The following is a 20,580-nucleotide window of genomic DNA, read 5'->3' as shown; positions in this document are numbered from 1 at the left end:
GAAGCCTCTCTCAGTGGATCAACAGAACTTGTTGATCAGAAACAGAAAGTGTTTGCTGTTGATATAATATGGACTCTATTATTAAATGAAAAGAACAAATTAGACTACACTACTGAAACATTCTGCTGATGCTTTTAAAGTTTCCATGTTACCAGGCTGTAGAGATTTAAACAGTTTTAGATCCATTACACTCACAGTCTTATGTTAAAATCTCAAAGGACAGCATTATATTTTTGATATTAACAGTAACTCTGGGCCTCCTTGGAGTGTGTAGCTGATCTCATCGCTGTCTAAGAATGTATAATAAGACCTAAGGAGTGCTGAATCCTTCAATAACACAGACTATTAGAGTAACAGGTGTGTAGCATCGCTAACACAGCTAGCAACAAGCCCCCAACACATTGCGTATGCTAGCGGCTAATCTAGCAAACAAATTAACAGTGGTTTTAGATGTTGTAGAACTATAAGATGATAAGCTGTGTGTCTTTTTCATAACAGTGACATGGTTGCATTTACCTTAATTAAAGGAGTCGTCAGTCGCGGTAAACCAGCTAAAAACTGGAGTCAGCCGGGCTACGTAAAAAGTGTAGGGGGGTGTGTTTGCGGTCACGTCCAGCGGGTGTGTGGGCGGGAGCGTTACACAGTCGCTCCACCTCAAGTCACTACTGCGCAGAATCTGCCTCCAAAAATGCAACATGGCAGCCTCCACAAGCGGGATATTTTGGCTTCATTTTTGCACAATGGGAGGAGGCGGTGTCGCTTCGTCCATGTTTTCTATAGTCATTGGTTTATAGTATGTGTGTGTACATGGCAGTAATTTTATTATGTTGTTTTCTGTATCTCTGTTACCATGTTACTATTTTTAAGTTTCATGAATGTGCTGCATGAAAAACGTTTATTGTGTGTGTGTGTGTGAGAAACACCCTGTGCCTAAAACTATGTGAAAGTTACCGTATATATGTTCAGTGCAGATAGACATATACTGCATATAGTTATATATGTCATACAAAAATCCACCACAGCATGGAACAAAATACACCCACATGTAACAGTAATAGCTAAAAAATGTAGCAAAAGAAACCATAACAGACAAAACAAAACCTTTCCATTGCCCAAATACTGATGTCATCCACCCCTCCAGAGGATTGTCAATTTCAAAATGCTCATGCATTGCTTTGGATAATGTTTGGAGGCCTTCCAGTGCTCTGGTTACAGAGCCGTCTGCGGCCATATTGTTGGGAATGAAAGTGCAACACATACCTCCAAACATTACACAAACACACCCTTTTTCCGTCAAGAGCCAGTCTATTGTGAACTGCCATGAGTGATGAGGGACCCAGCTGTTCGGCCAATCCCTCCACTGCATCCCGAGTCAGATTGGCCAACCTCAGAACATTGTAATGGACGTAATTAATTTGTTCAACATTCTTATTTTTAGTCACTGGGAAAAGAGCATTATAGGCAGGTTTTTAAACCCTGCTGCAACCTGATCTAGTAATTTTGTGATGGTGGGCTGAGTGGCAGGCAGGAAAAAGCACCCAAAATGCAGGACTCTCAAAACAGGACTGGAACTCCAAATGCAGCTTTATTGCGGGCAAAACTTACTTGTGAAATAAAACTCAGAAAAGAGTCACTGGAGGACTGAACATAACAAACACACAGCATGTTGAGGGTACGACACAACAGAGAGCACAGGAAAACACAGGGCTTACATACACAGGGGAGTAATCAGGGAATGAGAAACAGGAGGGAGACACAGCTTGGAGAAATTAGGCTAACGAGACGGGAGAAGTAAAACTGAACACATTGACATGAGACATGAACTTTCAAAGTAAAACAGGAAACAAGAAGCAATTTACTAAGACACAGACTTGACAGAGAGACAGAATTGACAGAAAATATGAACTGTAATACAAAATCAGATCAGCCCAACTCAAGAATCAGAACATAAATCATAATCTAGAAAAACACCAAAATATAAGACAGAAAAAGCTGGGTCAAAATGACCCAGAACCGTGACAGATGTATGATCACTCAGGACTCACCTAGGGACCCTATGGCATCTATATATGTTGGAGACTCAACAGATAAATCAAACGAGGAAGTGGACCTTTTAAACAGCACATGGCGTCTACGCCGAGCGGTAAGCTGTCCTACCCTGTCTCCTGAGACTCTCACCCTCTTTTCACCCACAAGTATCAGCGGCGCTCCTAGGCGCACCATGCAACACAACTCAATGTTCCTCTGGTAATTCTAGCATATAGTCTGTATTCCCCACAATAATAATAGAAACCCGATCCGGCCCAGGGGTCAATATAAGTTCCATTTTCCCAAGAGGAATTAGCTTCTTGCAACCAAGTCTGTGTGTGTGTATATGTGTGTATGCAGCATTTTGCATATCAGCACAAACACTTGTTAGCACCTGCGTGTGCATATGTATTCGTGCGTGCATCACTTTTAACTGAGTCAGCGTGTAGGTGTTCATCACTTTCCTGTTCTGGTGTCTTGGGTAAACCACAGTCTGAAGCGTGCCCTGGGGTCCTGCCCTCCTCCTTTTCAGTCTGTTTGCGACCACTGCTACTGCTGCTCACAGTGCTGTCCACCCTGGTTCTGACTCCAATTGGGGCAGTCCTTTCTTCAGTGTCCATGCTCGCCGCAGGTGAAACCTACATCATTGCTCCTTCTGTCTCTGCCACGCCCTTTTCCTGTGCTGCCCGATCCTCCGTGTTGGTCTGCCACCGCCCTGCACAGTGTTAATGCAAAGTTATGGAGGTCAGAATTCTGTTGCTAGACCTCACTTTTCATTGGAGCTTGATGGGCGTGTCGTCACAGCTCTGTCAGCTGAGGTCTTCTGGGGATCTCCTCCTGTCTAGTGAAGCGGGCCTTGGGTTTAGTGCCCTCTGTCTCTGCTGGGTGAGGCGCCCCTCCTGCAGCTCAGTTGGGATTTTCAGGTTGTTGTTGTGGGTCAAGCTGCTGCAGAGGTTAGTCAGGGTCACGTCGAAGAGGGTAGAGGGGAGAGCAGGAGTCCAGGTCAGCTTTGGCTTCCAGGGCTTGCAGAGCAGCCTGTAATGGGGCATAAGTAGAAGAACAGACAGGGGTGGACAAACAGGAAAATGATGCACTATCTGGTGTATTATACCGAGAGTGGAGAAGCGCCGGCCCAGGCTCTGTGTCAGCTCTCTCTCCCTCCCCTCTTTCCTCCTTCTCTCCTATCTCACTTTTAGGCGTTTCTTTAGGCAGTTCTTCTGAAGTTGCTTTTCCCCCCCCACTGCCTCTTCTATCCACATCGTCAGACACCTTTTTAAAAATATAATCATCTCATCTTTTCTCTAATCTAATTCAACTAATTTCCATATCAACTTATAACTCACTCATGTTGGTCAGTCAGCGGAAAACATCCCACATTTTTACTATCTTAACAACTAAATTATCTGATCATTGGTTGGTCATACCAGTCTCTTTTACAAAAGTCACATTGTTGTCCTGCAACCTGGAGAGTTATCTGTCAGCAGTAAACAAATCTAACATTTAATAACAAGTGTTCAGTTTCCCTGCTTTAGTATTGCTGAGAGATATTGCCGTGTTCTTAAGTGTAAGGTGATCTTCATTGCATGTGTGTGCGTTAGTTGGCAGGTTAATAGTATGTGTTCAGTGGAGCTACTCTCCCCTTGCTCGTTTTTTTTCCCCCAAAAAATGCATCTCCTTAAAAGGTGCCTTTCTTTTGTTCAATAACACTTTCATTTTGATCCGTCTATCCACATTTTAACACGTCTCTTTCATCACTCATTCTACTCACATCAGCTGAGTTCCTTCAGGCTGCCACACACACTCTTCACATCACTGCATTCCTCAGTTTTTTCTACACCCCAGTTAGCATAATGATTCATAATGATTTTACTTAATGATACTATTTTTCCCCCTTTCTATTTTTCAGCATTTCTTTTACTTCCCTTTTTGCCTCTTCACCCTGTGTTTTAGGCACTTTTCCCCGTGCAGTCACGCAGACTTCCTCCCCTAACTTGTCTTCCACCCAGAGCCAATCTCCACTTCCTCTCTCGCCTTCATGGCCGACTGCCTTCTCCTCTCCAAGAATGTGACATGATGCCTGTCAAATTCTACTCGACACACACACACAGCTGCGGAGATCAACCATGCCAATCTAATCTGCCTCTTTTTCTCAACGCAGCTGCTATTAAACAACACAAAATAATTCACTCGCCTGTGGGACGGGTCACAACATATCGGGCTCTTAAAATCCTTTTAATTTAAACAGTCACCGTAAGTTTTACACTGTTTAGCAAGCAGACATCAACCTGTGGTTATTAACAAACGACTCTTGCTCTGTGCTATTCTAGAATGGTTTGAGGGTTCTCAATTCTCAGGTTATAAACCTAGACCTGCAGACGCCGCTGGTCCGACACTACATCCAGATGCCAGGCCCCTGTAGCTGGTGCAGCCGAAGATAGCGTAGGCCCCGCCAGCTGTTCCCCGGCAGACCCCAAGCAGCTGGGGAAAGAGGGCGGCTGGGTGACGGTGTGGAGGAAGCGTAGTCTTAAACAGAAGCCCCAGGTACACCACCAACCCGTTCATGTGTCTAACCGTTTTCCCCCACTCGGCGACACACCCACTGGGGGTCAAACTCTGGTAATTGGTGATTCTGTTCTCAGACATGTGAAGCTAGAGACACTGGCAACCATAGTCAGTTGTCTTCCAGGGGCCAGAGCAGGCGACATTGAAGGAAATGTAAAACTGCTGACTAAAGGTAAACGTAAATACAGTAAAATCATAATTCACGTCGGCAGTAATGACACCCGGTTACGCCAATCGGAGGTCACTAAAATCAATATCGAATCGGTGTGTAACTTTGCCACAACAATGTGGGACTCTGTAGTTTTCTCTGGTCCCCTCCCCAATCAGACCAGGAGTGACATGTTTAGCCGCATGTTCTCCTTAAATTGCTGGCTGTCTGAGTGGTGTCCCAGAAACGATGTGGGCTTCATAGATAATTGGCAAACCTTCTGGAGGAAACCTGGTCTTGTTAGGAGAGACGGCATCCATCCCACTTTGGATGGAGCAGCTCTCATTTCTAGAAATATGGACAAATTTATTAAACCCCCCAAAATATGACTATCCAGAGTTGGGACCAGGAAGCAGAGTTGCAGTCTTACACGCCTCTCTGCAGCTTCTCTCCTCCTGCTACCCCCCCAAAAACCCATCTCCATAGAGACTGTGTCAGCTCCCAAACAGACAAAAAACAAACTAAAAACCAGCAACAAACAACTTAAACATAAACAATCACAAAGAAAGAACAATACAGTATCCACATCTGAACCAAAGAGTAAAACAGTGAAATGTGGATTATTAAATATTAGGTCTCTCTCCTCCAAGTCTCTGTTAGTACATGACTTAATAATTGATCAACAAATTGATTTACTCTGCCTTACAGAAACCTGGTTGCAGCAGGATGATTATGTTAGTTTAAATGAATCAACACCCCCGAGTCATTCTAACTACCAGAAACCTCGAAGCACAGGCCGAGGGGGAGGTGTGGCAGCAATTTTTCACACCAGCCTATTAATTAATAAAAGACCAAGACAGACTTTAATTCATTTGAAAGCCTGATGCTTAGCCTCGTCCACCCCAGCTGTAAAACTCAGAAACCAGTCTTACTTGTTATCATCTATCGTCCACCTGGGCCTTACACACAGTTTCTGTCTGATTTCTCAGACTTTATATCTAATTTAGTTCTGAGCTCAGATAAAATAATTATTGTGGGTGATTTTAACATCCATGTAGATGCTAAAAATGACAGCCTCAACATGGCATTTAATCTGTTATTAGAATCAATTGGCTTCTCTCAAAATGTAAAAGAACCCACCCACCACTTTAATCACACTCTAGATCTTGTTTTAACATATGGCATAGAAACTGAACATTTAACAGTGTTTCCTGAAAACCCTCTCCTGTCTGATCATTTCCTGATAACATTTACTTTTACAATAATTGATTACACAGCAGGTGATGAGTAGACTTTATCACAGTAGATGTCTTTCTGAAAGTGCTGTAACTAAGTTTAAGAATATAATCCACCCACTGTTATCATCTCGAATGCCCTGTACCAACACAGAGCAGAGCAGCTATCTGAACGCTACCCCAACAGAGGTCGATTATCGTGTTAATAATTTTACCTCCTCACTACGTACGACTCTGGATACTGTAGCTCCTGTGAAAACTAAGGTCTCTAATCAGAAGTACCTGACTCCGTGGTATAATTCTCAAACACGTAGCCTAAAGCAGATGACTCGTTTGCTGCTTTATAAGAAAGCCCTCCGCAAAGCCAGAACATATTACTGATCGTCACTTTAATTTTAAATATGATCAACCTATCTCTAATAATCAGCTATGTACCACAGGTCTTCAAGCTGGCTGTAGTTAAACCTTTACTCAAAAAGCATCTCTAGACCCAGCAGTCTTAGCTAATTACAGGCCAATCTCCAACCTTCCTTTCATATCAAACATCCTTGAAAGAGTAGTTGTCAAACAGCTAACAGATCATCTGCAGAGGAATGGCTTATTTGAAGAGTTTCAGTCAGGTTTCAGAGCTCATCACAGCACAGAAACAGCTTTAGTGAAGGTTACAAATGATCTTCTTATGGCCTCTGACAGTGGACTCATCTCTGTGCTTGTCCTGCTAGACCTCAGTGCAGCGTTCGATACTGTCGACAATAATATCCTATTAGAGCGATTAGAACATTTTGTAGGTGTTACAGGTACTGTGCTGCAGTGGTTTGTATCATATCTATCTATAGACTCCAATTTGTGCATGTAAATGGAGAGTCCTCTTCACACACTGAGGTTAGTTATGGAGTTCCACAGGGTTCAGTGCTAGGACCAATTCTGTTTACATTATACATGCTTCCCTTAGGCAGCATCATTAGAAGACATAGCGTACATTTACACTGCTATGCAGATGACACTCAGCTCTATCTATCCACGAAGCCAGATAACACACACCAATTAGTTAACCAATTAACAATTAACTAATTGCATTAGTTAAATTGTCTTACAGACCTAAAGACCTGGATGACCGCTAACTTTCTGCTTCTTAATTCAGATCAAACTGAGGTTATTGTACTCGGCCCTGAAAATCTTAGAAATATGGTATTTCGAAAGTTTTAAGAGACATCGTTGACTGGAAAAGTTCTCCGCCAGTTTCTTCATCCCACAGGGATTCTGTTAGGCTATGCCCTCTGTGGACCTGCATAATGCCAGCAAGGACAGGAATCCTAAAGTAAGCATCCAAATACTCTTCTTCCTTCTAAATTGGTGCAATCGAGGATGATTTTCTTGATAGGGTATGGCATGAAAAGGTCAAAAGAAGACTTGATGTCTTGTGCATGAGTGACTGCCAAGCATGTAGGTCCTAGGGTCATCCAAATCACATTGGCAGCCATGAGGGGGGGTTCATTTCTTGAGCAGGAAGACTATTTAGTTTTTGCCTTGTTTTGACATCCATACAGTGTTATTTGCAAGCTGCTGAGAGTCTGGCTGAGTCACAGCCAATTAATCTTAATTTGAGAAAATAATTATTTCTATAATTTTTCTTAAGCTAAAAACTGAAAACGGTTCATGTGGACCCAAAGCCCTTATAAGGGGTAAGTCAGACAGCTTTGAAGAGAAAACGCAGAGGAAGTAAAACTAGAAGAGAGACACAGTTCTTCTGACATGTCACAATGTGTGAAACTGTGAGTTATGTACAAATGAAAACAGCATTCAACAAGATCTGAAGTTCAGTTTCATGAATTTAAAACACTGAAATTAAACTGAGACATTGTAATAACATAAAAATATAAATGGCAGAAAGTTTATCAGCAGAAAGCACAAATGACAGAAACAGTTCATTAAAATACCTCCAGAAAGTTTCTATTTTTAATATTGTCTATAATATCACAGAGATAATAAGGTTTAACTCAGCAGTTGCAATATGTACATAATAACATGGCCTTGTTGTCATGTGTGGCTGTGTGGCAGGATGTAGGACCTGAACGCAAGACTCAAACATGGGAAGTTAACTGAAAACGGCAGCTTTATTCCTGGAAATAATTCTACACTTTTGCAGAAAACCAAACCGAAATAAAGGAACTAGAAATGAGAAACTCAAACCAAAAAACAAAGGAACTAAGAAACTAAGGAACTACATTGGGAAACAGAGTGCTAGCAAATTACTAGGAGTATGGAGGTAACACACAGCAAAGAGGGTGTACACTGAAAAAAAGAATATGTTGGATTTACTTAATTCAGTAGTGGCCAGTATTTGCAGACAGATGTTTTGCATGGGCAGTTATTCATAGGGCTGCTCAATTAATCGAATTTTAATCACGATTACGATCTGGGCTTTCAACGATCATTAAAAATGACTGAGCCGATTATTAGCCCCTCCCTCATGCTTTACTCTCGCACTGCTCGGTGTGGCAAATCCAGCGCACCTCTCTGCATTTCGAACACGCGTCACAACAATTAAGAGCAGCGGTCCCCAACCCCCGGGCCTCGGACCGGTACCGGTCCGTGAGGCGTTTGGTACCGGGCCGCGAGAGTTGAGGCTCAGGTGTAAAATGTATGGTTTTCAGGGTTTTTATCGGTATTCAGCGTTATTTTGTTATCGTTTTTATCGTTAACTCGGTTTTCCTGGGTCTTTTCACGTGTGTTATGAATAAACCTTCTTTTTTTCGGTACCGGTACTAGTTTTATTTTGTTGCATTTATCCGCAACACCTTAAAGGCCGGTCCGTGAAAATATTGTCGGGCATAAACCGGTCTGTGGCGCAAAAAAGGTTGGGGACCGCTGATTAAGAGGACCCGAGGGAAGCTCGGAAAGCTAAGCAGAAGTTATTTGGAGAGGAGAGTGACTGCCGTTGGTTGAAAAGATAGGTTTAAAAAAAAAACTTCAGTGGTGTTGCACACTATTTTATATTATTTTTTAAAGTCATTATTCAATACATTGTTATTGTTAACCCTTTAAAGCCGGTCAGAGCAGCACGCTCTGTTTTGTGTAACTATTTTTAAATCCCTGTAGAACCTGAACCATGTAAGCTAGCGCAATAATTTGTTTTGCATATGAAACCGGAGGAGTTGTACTTACATCTTATGCCATCAGCTTGTCCTCGGTCACAGTTTCCTTCCACATAAAGCTTTGCAAAAATTACATAAAATGCGCTTGCAGGAACAAAAACATAATATTCCAGAAACACGCTTTGCCGATCCGATCAGCTGTTCCTAACACTTCCCACAGTGAAACAGGCGTCAGCGCGAACTATCGCATGTCCGCCATGACCTGCCCGAAACCGGAAGTGACGTCATTTTCGCAGAAAATGTAGTTTTTTACTTGTAGGCCTTAAAAGCCTATACTGGTCATGTTTGACTTTTCTGAATAGTTGCTGGGATGCTTAGAACTCGAATTGCACTGCTGGAAATAGTTTATTTTGATGCTGTTTTCTTTGCAAATTTTCATCATAGGATTGTTTTTTCGTTTTTCCTGCAGTGTATAAAAATTGCTCCAAATCTCCAAAATAAAACTATGAAGACACTCAAAATAAATTTCCTGTTGTTGTAAACTATTTTTTTGCAACTTTTTTGTATTTACAGTTTTGAGGGATAAGCCTCTTAAATTTCTCCAAGTAGAAATATATGTAAAAAAACCAAAAACGATTTTCAATTTTTTACTATGTTTACTATGGACTTAATGCATACATATTATTAAAATATGGGCTATAACAGTTGTATAGCAACTTGAAATGCTCCCACAAATGGCACTACAACATGTAAAAAAAAAAAAAAAAGCTCTGGCGGACTTGGTTCTATAGTAGGTCTTAAAGGGTTAAATAAATATCGTCAAATAATCGAGATCTCAATTTCAGTGAAAATAATCGTGATTATCATTTTTGCCATAATCGAGCAGCCCTAGTTATTCATATTCTATAAACCTGGGCATTTTCTGTTGATAAAATGTGATTGAAACATGTTTAGATGAAGTAAGTTGAGCTCTTGGAATATGTTAACCTTCAAAATTTTCTTTATTCCAACACTATTCAATAACCTTTAACCCAATACTACTTTTTCACTTAAATACTACATGTTATCTTCATATTACATAATGTTCAACAAAATCTAGAGTCTGGTTAACATACATTTTCAATTGGTTTACTATAACTTCCACTCCATCCATCCTCTTATCATTTTCAGGGTTGGGGGGGAGGAGGGTGGGACCTATCACAGATGTGATAGGAATAGAGGCAGGGCTATCACATTTGCACTCACATTCACACATAGGTTAACTGAAGATTCAGTTAACCTAACTCTACTCTACCTAACTCTAACTACATGACTTCAAATGTGGAAGGACTCCTGAGTACCAAGCGAGAACCCAGGGGATTTGAACCCAGGACCTTTTTGCTGGAAGGAAACAACGTTAACTACGGCACCACCTCGCTGTCAACCCAGACTTACCAAAATTAGGAAAGCTACGATTACAAGGCTTGATGCAGAATTTTCATTACGTTTTTGTCCTTGACAGGTTGAACCAAATATAAACAGCAAACACATGTGGTGTGTGTATAGTTGTCTGCCTCTTATAATTCCAGTGATTTTCCTTTGGAAAATCCCGTGTGACCTTGTAAATTTCGTGAGTCCAGGCAACCAACCACTCTTGCAGGATTGTATAATGTCATCTCAATAAGAACAAATAAACTAAATATGGGAGGCACAGGAGCAAACCCTAAGAACTCAAAATCACAAAACACTGAAGGACTTAGAGAGCTAGAAAATGCAAAAGACTAAACCATGAAAAAAAAACAGACTAAAATCACAGAATAGAAAATAATCAAAACATAAACATTGAATACCCAGACTCAGGACCATGATATTTGTTAGACGCTGCCTTCTACAAACTGTAAGTACATCGAAGCAGCAGAGAGAAGAAGTGTTTGTGACACAGGAAATATGTCAGAGTGAACTATTTATTCATCTTTATTTTTACCAGCACAGAAACTAACAGGGCAGCGTGGTGCTGCAGTGGTGAGCACCATCACTTCTCAGAAAGAGAGTTCCTGCTTTGGGTGGAGTCTTTCTGTGTGGAGGCTCATGGTCCTGGTCTGTGAGCCAGCGTTTGTGTTTGACGTCTGATTCTGGTTCATTTCATGTTCTGAGGTGAAGTTTTGGTTATGATTGTTGTGTCTCTGTTTGTGTCCCAGGTCTTAGTTTGTTATCTAGCCTCAGGTTCTCTGTTATCATCCCTCCTCTGTGTCCCCGCCCTCTTCCTGTGTTAGTATCTCTCTGTGAAGTCAGTCTTGTCTCCATGCTGATTGGCCTGTTCCCCAGTCGTGTCTCTGTGTTTCTCTCACTAGTTCTCTCTTGTCTCTTGTCCTGTGTGCATCTTGTTCGGTTTTGCTTCCCAGTCTCATTAGTTAGATTATGTTCAGCTGTGTTCGCATCTATGGCCTTTTGCCTCGTTCGCCCTAGTGTATGTTTATTGTCTGCATTTTTCCTTGTGTTCTTTGTTGTGTTGCGGAGTAACGGAGTACATGTACCAGTGTTGCATATTTAAAATACAAAATATGAATAACTGTATTCCGTTACAGTTTCCCTTGAAAAAAGTGATATTCCGAGTACAGTTGCTTTGTTGAAAAAATTGGATAACATGGCGGCCTTTTCCTGTTTCATATGTTAGGCTATGCCCTCTCTATTTTTTGGTAATTCCACGCCGGTGGAAACCCAAACAAAAGACGTATTAGCAGGCTCTAATCCCTGGGTCTCAATCTTGCAGCCCGCATAATGATGTGATGAAATATTTGTAACAATTATTATTAAAAAATGATTTAATATGAAGGCATAGCTCTAAAGAATGCAGCCTCATGGGCAGTGTACTTCGTGCTGCAGGGAGAATGGACTGCCATTAGTGGTGTGCGATACTACATATTTTGGTATCGATCCGAGACCAAGTAAATATGGGCCAGTATCGCTGATATCGAAAATAAGGTGGATGCTCTTTGAATTGCTGAATCTCAATAAATTTTCATGACCTCAAGTGTTTTTTGTGATGTTGCATTTTTTTTATTATTATTAAATAGTTAAAACCCAGGACTGTGCTCTGCTTGTGTTGTTGTTTTTGGCGGTAAAGTGTACGGCTGGCAGTGGGAGAACTGCAGGCATTGAATGTAGTGTTACAGCAACCGTGTGATTATTGTAAGGGTGGGACCTCCCAAGCTGGAGACAGAGGTCGAGGTGTGTGGGGGTCCTACCACGCCCGAGGGTGGCATGCTGAGGTGAGGGCCCGGGGAACCACCTCGTCACCAGCGCCGCTTGATGCGTGCGTGATCGCCAGAGTGGACACTTCCCTGGGTCGGAGCATGGGGCGCCGATCGTTCGGGTCAATTCTCTCGCCTGTTTGCGGAGTGGAGAGTAGGTTTGGTCGGGGCTCACAGCCTTGGTGGTTTATAGTTACCAATTTTTATTTATTTATTTCCTTTTTTTTTTTTCTTTTAGAAAAATCTTACATAAAAAGTGCGCAAAAAACAGTAAAAAATTAAAACAAACAAGTACTGTTGAGAAACTATAATACAGAAATTACAATTAAAATTCTCAACAACAAAAATAACAACTGGTGAAAATATAAATAATATGTAAACAACTTAACAACCCCCAAAGCGTCTTAAGTCACGTCACGTCACGGCGCAACATCTAAACACAAGAGGGGGGAGGGGGAGCAAAGTGTGCCTGCTGTGCGCTGACACAGGAGCAGCGAGTCCAGTGACCCGGCTGTTTCGTCTTTGCTGGAACCGCAGCATAGCAAACAAGAGCGTAACTTTACCCTCCTGTTATGTTGGTGTCCAGGAACACCAATTATGTTCCTGGGTCAATTTGACCCGGGACATGTTTACTCGTCTAAAAGTGTCAGAAACACTGGCATTGATTATTTTACAATTTTCTTGTATAATTTTAATTCTTTTTCGTTTTCTGTAGTTATGCAGATGGGGATAGGTTAATTGGATAATCCAAATTGCCATTAGGTGTGAATGTGCGAGTGAATGTGAGTGCGAATGGTTGTCTGTCTCTGTGTGTTGGCCCTGCGACAAACTGGCGACCTGTCCAGGGTGTACCCCGCCTCTCGCCCTACGACAGCTGGGATAGGCTCCAGCGCCCCCTGTGACCCTGAAAAGGATAAGCGGAAGTGAATGGATGGAAGATAATTAATTAACATGCATGACTGAATAACTGAGCTGCTGGAATACACGGGCTGAGAGATCAGACTGGGAATTTGAGCTTGTGATGTGGAGTAGCTGAGAGAGGCAAGTATAAACTGATTTGAACTATACTGTGCCTGGATTTATTGTTAACTGGAGAAAATTCCAGGCACACTTAGATGACTGTTAAATAGCGAGAGAAAAAAGAATGACAGCCAGAGACAACTGAAATTGGATTTTACCCTGGCAATACTCTTCTGCAAACATTAAAGACACATGGAAGCCCAGGGATGGATGAATTTGTTTGCGCTGCTGTACGTGGCATGAATGCTGATTGGCCTGGAGAAGGCCAGGAAAAGGTCATTGGACTAGACCAGTGACAACACAAACAGCTTGACAGTGTGGGAAAGTGGAAGTGATAAAGCTTAGATTTAGTCAGCAGCACCTGGCAGTGGACAGATGTGAGGCCACAGATCTTCCTTACTGAACTTGTGCATAAGTTTCATTTTGATGTTAATTCATGGGCTGAGAAATGATCGAATACTTTAAAAACAACTTGGTAACTTTAGTCACATGAAATCTTAAACAGTTTAACAGTTTGTTTTCTATCAGGAAATAGAAAAACGTATTACTGACAAAGAGACATTTCCTGCTTTGTGCACATGAGGTGCACATGTGTGAGCATGACGTATGTGTGTTTTTTTTCACCACAAGCTCACTTTTTGTTAAACAAAGAAAATGCATTTATTCCTGTTTCATGCAAATGTTTTCACATGTTTCTGAGGGGCTTTGCAAATATAAATACCATGAAATGTTCCATTTGTGTGTTCAAGCACACTCGAGGTTTTTATGCAATCAAATGAAAGTGTTGGTCTGTGGTCCTTTGCATGATGTCACTTCCTCAGAGTTTCTTCCTGTCTGAAAGCAGACAGAAGGCAGGACAAGAACAGTACAGCATAGCACCATATATACAAGGGTTAGTACTGCAGAACTGTTAAAGTATAGTTTAAACTCTGTAAGTGCAGCTTCTGCTCAGCTGTCTCCGTCCTCTCACGATGTCCTCAGATATTTATGCTGAACCAGATCTATCAAAGAAGGTGAGATACAGCAGAAAGGAGGACGGAGCAGAGTGGGAGCAGAGGGAGGTGGATACCTACGAGAGTGCAGATGAGATCAGAGATAGTTATGATCATTTTCAGTCGCAGGAAGGAGGTAAGTCAATTATACAAATAAATGTACTTCCAGTTTGTTACAGTCAGCTTTTAATGCCAAATAATTGCAGCTCATCAAACATCTGTTTCTCCATGAACTGTATGAACCTTTGTAGTTTACGTTTTTTTCCCATGTTGGTTTGTAGAGCTCTGTGAACAGCAAATTCATTCAGGCACTTTAGTCACAGCGCAGATGTTATAGTTCCTTGTTTTTTGGCAACCGACCCTTTTATGAAGCTAAGCTGATACAACCACAACCACAGGTCTATTAAACACAGACTGACAGGAAATAAGCACAGACCAACATCCACACTGCTTTCTAACAGGACCACAGACTCTGAATCCTCCTTCAGTCCTGAAGGGCTCTTTCAGATGTGCTACACTGGGTCTAAGAGTGCTGTGCCTCCTGATGTTAGCTGGGATCATCATCCTGTCCATATGCTGTAAGATAAGATACAACCTCTGAACTTCTCCTGCAAATGAATGTATGACTGATACTGAATCCCAGCAGCCAACAAACATGCAGCTTCACAACCAGAACGTGTCCTTCTGCCACAGCAAATACAGGAAGTACCTGATCACATGGAAACACCTTTGATATGAGGAAGTGTTGAAGCCTCAGAGCAGCTTTGACTGAATGTAAAAAGACATATTTTCAGTGAGAACAGGCACATGTCACATGAGTCAGAATCTATTCTTTCAAAGCATATAGGGCTTTGGAGTTGACGTCACGCCGCAATGCATTGTGGGAGCGCGGCACCATTTTCGGGGTCTACGAATCAAAACAAACACACTGTTGGAACGACGATTACAAGATGCTTAAAAGTAGCTCAAAAGAGAATGGACTGTATAGAGACCGATTTCGTCCAGAGGCGAAGCTGCGGTACTTGCAGAAAATAGCGTGCATTGGAAATGTGGACCCGTATGAAATACGGCCGTGGAGTAGAAAACCCTGAAGACCAACCGCTACTGACGTAGCCTGACATAGTTCGTACCTTATCTGTGGAATCAGCACGCACACAGTCGTCATTCAAACAAAGGTAAGTCAGCTCGAGTACTGCGAGTAAAATGCATTTGATTTCCCTGCAAACATTCAGATTAGTGCAGCATAAATTCATTCATGAGGGGGAATTACAGTGAGAACATGTGGAGGCTGTTAGATGGATAACATAGTGAGTTCAGTGCATTTATGTGACACTGTCCTGAAGGATTTAGTTATTCTTTATGGTTAAAGAAATTGCACTAATGTATTTATATTTATTATAAATAATTCTAATTATACATCTTGCTTCCATATTTGTATCTTGTGTCACTAAAAATACATTTTATTGTAGTTTTATACATTGATTAATGACCTGCAGAATCTCCTGATCATACTAAGTGATTCATAATTGTCACTTTATGCTTTCTCCATCTCTAAAGTGATGACATCCTTGCATTACATCCTTTAGGTTCATTTTCTGCAGGCAGGTTTCTGACAGAGAACAGGCAGATTTACACTATAACATGCAGCGTTCTATAGATGGATGCATAAAGAAATGAAAAATGACATGTATGTGCTAACTTTCTAAACACTTTGTTACATTTATGATAAAGTAGATTAAACACATTTATGTCGGCCTTGGCTCATTAAAGTTCTTGTCTTTAAATGAACTTTGTCTGTGTGTGTTACTGCACTCTCAAAGACTGAATGAACCAGCATTGCAGCCATGGGTCACTGTGAGCATCACAGGGAAGGTTGAAGCCGCCCACTGCACCTGTATGGCCGGAGTCACGGAGACCTGCACCCACGTCACTGCTCTTCTGTTTAATGTAGAAGCAACAGTGTTGATCTGTGGCACAAGGACTGTTACAGATGAACCTGCATACTGGGTTTTGCTGGGTAATATGACCAAGATACAGCCAGAGGTTGGCCATAAGATAGACTTCTCCTCTTCAGCTGCCCAAAAAAAGGCTCTTGATCAAACCATAAACAGACCATCTGTAGTGACAGGTAAAAGGAGCCGTACTCAAAACAGAAAAATCCCACCTGCTACTGTGGAGGAGTTGTCACTCCTATAATGCCATAATATTTTATCTAGGGGTCTAGATTTATGCCTGTAGTGCACTGCCGTGTAAATAATTTGCATTTACTGAATATGTACTGACTGAGTCCCGCTGTTCAAAAGTTGAATAAAGAAACAAACTAATTTTTGCTCTTTTTTTATTAAGTTAAAACCACCTTATAGAACATCACATCAGTTACATGTAGAATCCATGTCATTTATAGTTTACAAATGACAAAATGTTTACACAAAATCATGACAGTGTTTACATGATATCACCCACTACTAACATTACTTTATTTACTGTATCTTTTGAAAAAAAAAATACCGCCATTTATACAGCAAAAGACTGAAGAATATTTAACAGGAGCAGGTTTCATTTTCCCCTGGTTTTATTATCACACTGTTCACCAAACGCAGCAAACCTTCACCATCTTATCCTGAAGGGTCACCTCTTCACCCTCACATGGAAGAAGTAATCTGATTGGCATGGTGGTATGTTTGAAGCAGGTCCCTTGTGTAGCGCTGGAACCCAGTCACAATGTTTCATCCATTTCATGGGCTGGTTTGCTGCAATAATGCCAAATTATTAGCAACTCTATAAATAGAAGGTAGTTCTGCAAAATCACTCAGTAGGATGTTTGTTCTAATTTGCTATGAGCTCAGAGCGCATCGAAAATAAAACTAATAGGCTATAAAGAGTGATATGAACATATTTAGAAGTTACCAGAATGAAAATGTCTGGAGCACCGACAGATATTTGGAGATGGAAGAGAACTGGATATCAGCTCGTCGAACGGCTGCTATCCAGACTAGACGCCTTTGTTTGGTAACATTGACACACGAGCTGCCTCATGTTGCTTCGAGGTTGGGAAAGAATGAAAAGATAAACCCTTTTCAAGCTTATTCTCTTGCCGGTCGTGCGATTGAACATTGCATCCGACCACACAGCAAGAATGAACCATGGCTGTTGTGTGTGCCTTCGCTCCTTTTTCGCTTGCACTTTGTTTAGACCCCCAAAATGGCGGATCGAGACAAAATCCTTTCCACGCTCACCCCCGTGACATCACGCTCCAAAGCCCTACATAACATCTCTGACTACAGGTGTAAAAATGCTGTTTGACTCTTCACCTTCTTCCTCCACACTGAAGCACAATTATTCTGAATCTTGTCAGTGGTTTTTGTTCACAGTTGATACGTATTTAGCTCATCAGATTTCCTGTAGTTCTAACACCTCCACCCACAGGACATGTTAAAGAACAATGGCTGCACAAGTTTCTGACTCTTATTGATATTTGACAAAGCAGAGGAAGAAGATTATTTCTGTTCAATGTTTCACTCATTTTATTTTATTTTATTTTATTTTGGTTTCACTGAAATATTTTAGATGCTTTTAACAAGAATGAATACAACAAACTTCAAATCAAATACAACAAACTGAACCACGTTTACAATGACACCAAAAAGAATCACACTGAGCTCCAGGATGAACTTCAAGGTAAGCAAACACCAAGTTCTTATATCACAGATATATTTGTAGAACATTTTAACTTAATTTTAATCTGTTTTTCTCTAAAGGCACAAAAACCAACCTGACTCAGTTACAGAGCCGTTATGATGAACTGAGTAAAACCCACAGTCAGCTACAGGAAGAAGTGAAGAAGCTGAAGGAGAAGATAGAAGGTAATAAAGTTTGAATAACTAATAGAAAACATCAGTGTTACACAGTGATAACCTGATTGTGTCTTTGTTTTGAATCCTAAATGTTTGATGCTGTGTAACAGTTTCTCTGTATAAATGTAAGTTTCAGTTCATTATGAATAAGAGAGAAAACCTGAGTTTAAATGAAGCATTTACAGGGAAAATGACAGGGACCAAAGATTAATGTGATACAACATGACACAAAGTCTGTCTTTAAAACATGTGTTTGACTTTAAGAGAAGTGTCCTGATCGATGGACGAGATTTGGAAGCAGCTGTTACTTTAAATCCACTGAGAGTAAAACTTGGTCTGAGAGCCAAAACCACTGTAAGACCAAAGGAGCTGATCTGGTGATGATAAACAGCAAAGAGGAACAGGTGGGTGTGTTTGTTCATGTCTGTGTGATCTTTGATGGAGCTGACAGTCATCTGTTACTTGTGTTTTTGACCTGCTGTCAGTCTGTGACCTGCTTCCTGTCTCCACTCTGATGGATTTCTTGGATTCTCCATTTTTGTTGCAGACACATTCAAACGTAAAGTTTTTACACATTTGACAAATTCGAAGCAAAAATTTAAATTACACAGAAATTGTATAAAATTAGAGCAATCCTCATAATCCAGATTATTTTTCTGATTCAATCCAACTGAATCAAATGATTTGTTAACACTGATTCCACTGCAACACTGACTGAGCTACAGGAGGAGCTGATATTCATTGATTCTTTGGCTCTTTCTGATTTCTGCACAATGGAAGAAAAGTTTCATCACAGTTATTCTTCCTTCAGACATGTTCACAAGATGATGTCACTACAACAGAAGTGCTGAATTATGACTGGAGACAATATTTGTGTCTCTTCTCAAACAGGAATTTGTCAATGAATTTGGAGGAGAGTCCTGGATTGGTCTGAGATCCAAACAGACATCAGGAGGATATGAATGGGAATGGGTGGACGGATCAGCGCCGACAGAAAGGTGAGACATTAGTTTGTTTCTATTCCAGAGTTATTATTTAGAAGTGAAACATGGATGTTTTGGAAGATAGATCAGCAATACATGAGTTGAGCTATTTTCCAACAGCCCCACAAACTGAATGTAAAGAAAAGCAGAAATCCTCCTTTGAATGAACAGCTGTGCTTGAACTCTCTTCATCTGCAGTCTGTGATGACGTTCAGTTACAACAAGTCAGTTTGAAGGAATCAGGATTGAAACATGTTCAAAGCAGCGACCGACACGTTTCACTTTGTTCAATTTGTCTTCATGTTTTTTGTGCTGTAATGTTTCTTTTCTCACAGAACAAAAAGTGTTTCAGAGAATTCCTGTCTCTTCTTCTTTGGTGTTTGTAAAACTTCAGAACATATGAAGGAAGAAGCTTCAGTAAATATGACCTGATAGACACACATTTCAAAGTGATGTCTGTAAACAGCTGACAAAACAGTTTCAAACAGCAGAAAGTCAGCTCTGACTTCTTTTTATTCTCCATTTTTACAGCAGGAAGATTTCATATTCATCAAAGCTTGAAAGCTGTTTTAGTGTGCATGATGATTCTCAGAGAAAAGTCTAAAGGAGGGAAAGTGGGCGAGAAACCTGGGAAAGAAATACAGCAAATATTGGAAATATTCCAAAAGAGACGCATATTTATATGAATGTGACAATAGTTATGAGTTTAGTCCAGTTTCATATCAGATTTGATCTCTCTGACAGGTTCTGGGCAGAAGGATGGTCAGATCCTTATTCTGGATACCGTGGAGTCTGCTGTGACAGTGATGGGAAATGGACGGGGTCATATGATCATGAATCAAAGACCTTCATCTGTGAGAAATGAGTTTGGTGCTTTGATGTAAATGTTTGAATAATCCAACCAAAGACACCTCACTATGAAATGTCCTGCATGAGCCTCAGACTCAGCTTACAGTCTTTACTTGTTCATTCTGCATCATATATTGATTACATATATTGTCCCTCTGTGCTCTGTGCTGTACAGTAAGGTTGGAAGTCATCCACACAAAACCTTGAAGTACTTCATTACTCTGTAGTTCCAGCAAATTGTTCTAATAAAAGTCAAAGTGCAGCTTGTCTTTACTTTGCTTTACTTGGTTTATTCATCAGTCTGTTGGTCCTAAAACTACAGTTGTCACGGTTCTGGGTCCGTTGGACCCAGTATTTTGAGTTTATTGTGTTTTGATTTAAGTTTGCATCAGGGATTGTGTTCTTGTTCTCTTGTCGTGTTATGGTAATGTTTATGTCTATTATTAGAGTTCCATGTTCTGTTTATCTGGGTTTAAGATGTGGGTTTAGTTTCATATGTCATTTCAAGTCTGTCTCTGTCTAGTCTGTGTCTTAGTAAAGTGTGTTTTGTTTCCTGTTTTATTGTGAAGGTCTGCGTCTCATGT

General features: G+C 40.9%; 1 protein-coding gene across 1 annotated transcript in view; it reads left to right on the top strand.

Moving 5' to 3' along the window:
- The window catches only part of LOC120746565 (CD209 antigen-like protein C), a 76,619-nt gene extending 56,350 nt beyond the window's left edge, over positions 1 to 20,269 (top strand). The window contains exon 7 of the mRNA XM_040051989.1: positions 19,892 to 20,269. Within this exon, the coding sequence (XP_039907923.1) occupies positions 19,892 to 20,012 (121 nt within the window). The 3' untranslated portion in view covers positions 20,013 to 20,269. The remainder of the gene's footprint in view (positions 1 to 19,891) is intronic.
- The last annotated feature ends 311 nt before the right edge of the window (positions 20,270 to 20,580 follow it).

Source organism: Simochromis diagramma, unplaced genomic scaffold (assembly GCF_900408965.1).
Source record: "Simochromis diagramma unplaced genomic scaffold, fSimDia1.1 OVJJ01000171.1, whole genome shotgun sequence".
NCBI classification, from domain to species: Eukaryota; Metazoa; Chordata; class Actinopteri; order Cichliformes; family Cichlidae; genus Simochromis; species Simochromis diagramma.
Note: the sequence above shows the minus strand (reverse complement) of the source record. Positions and strands in the feature narration are given on the sequence as shown.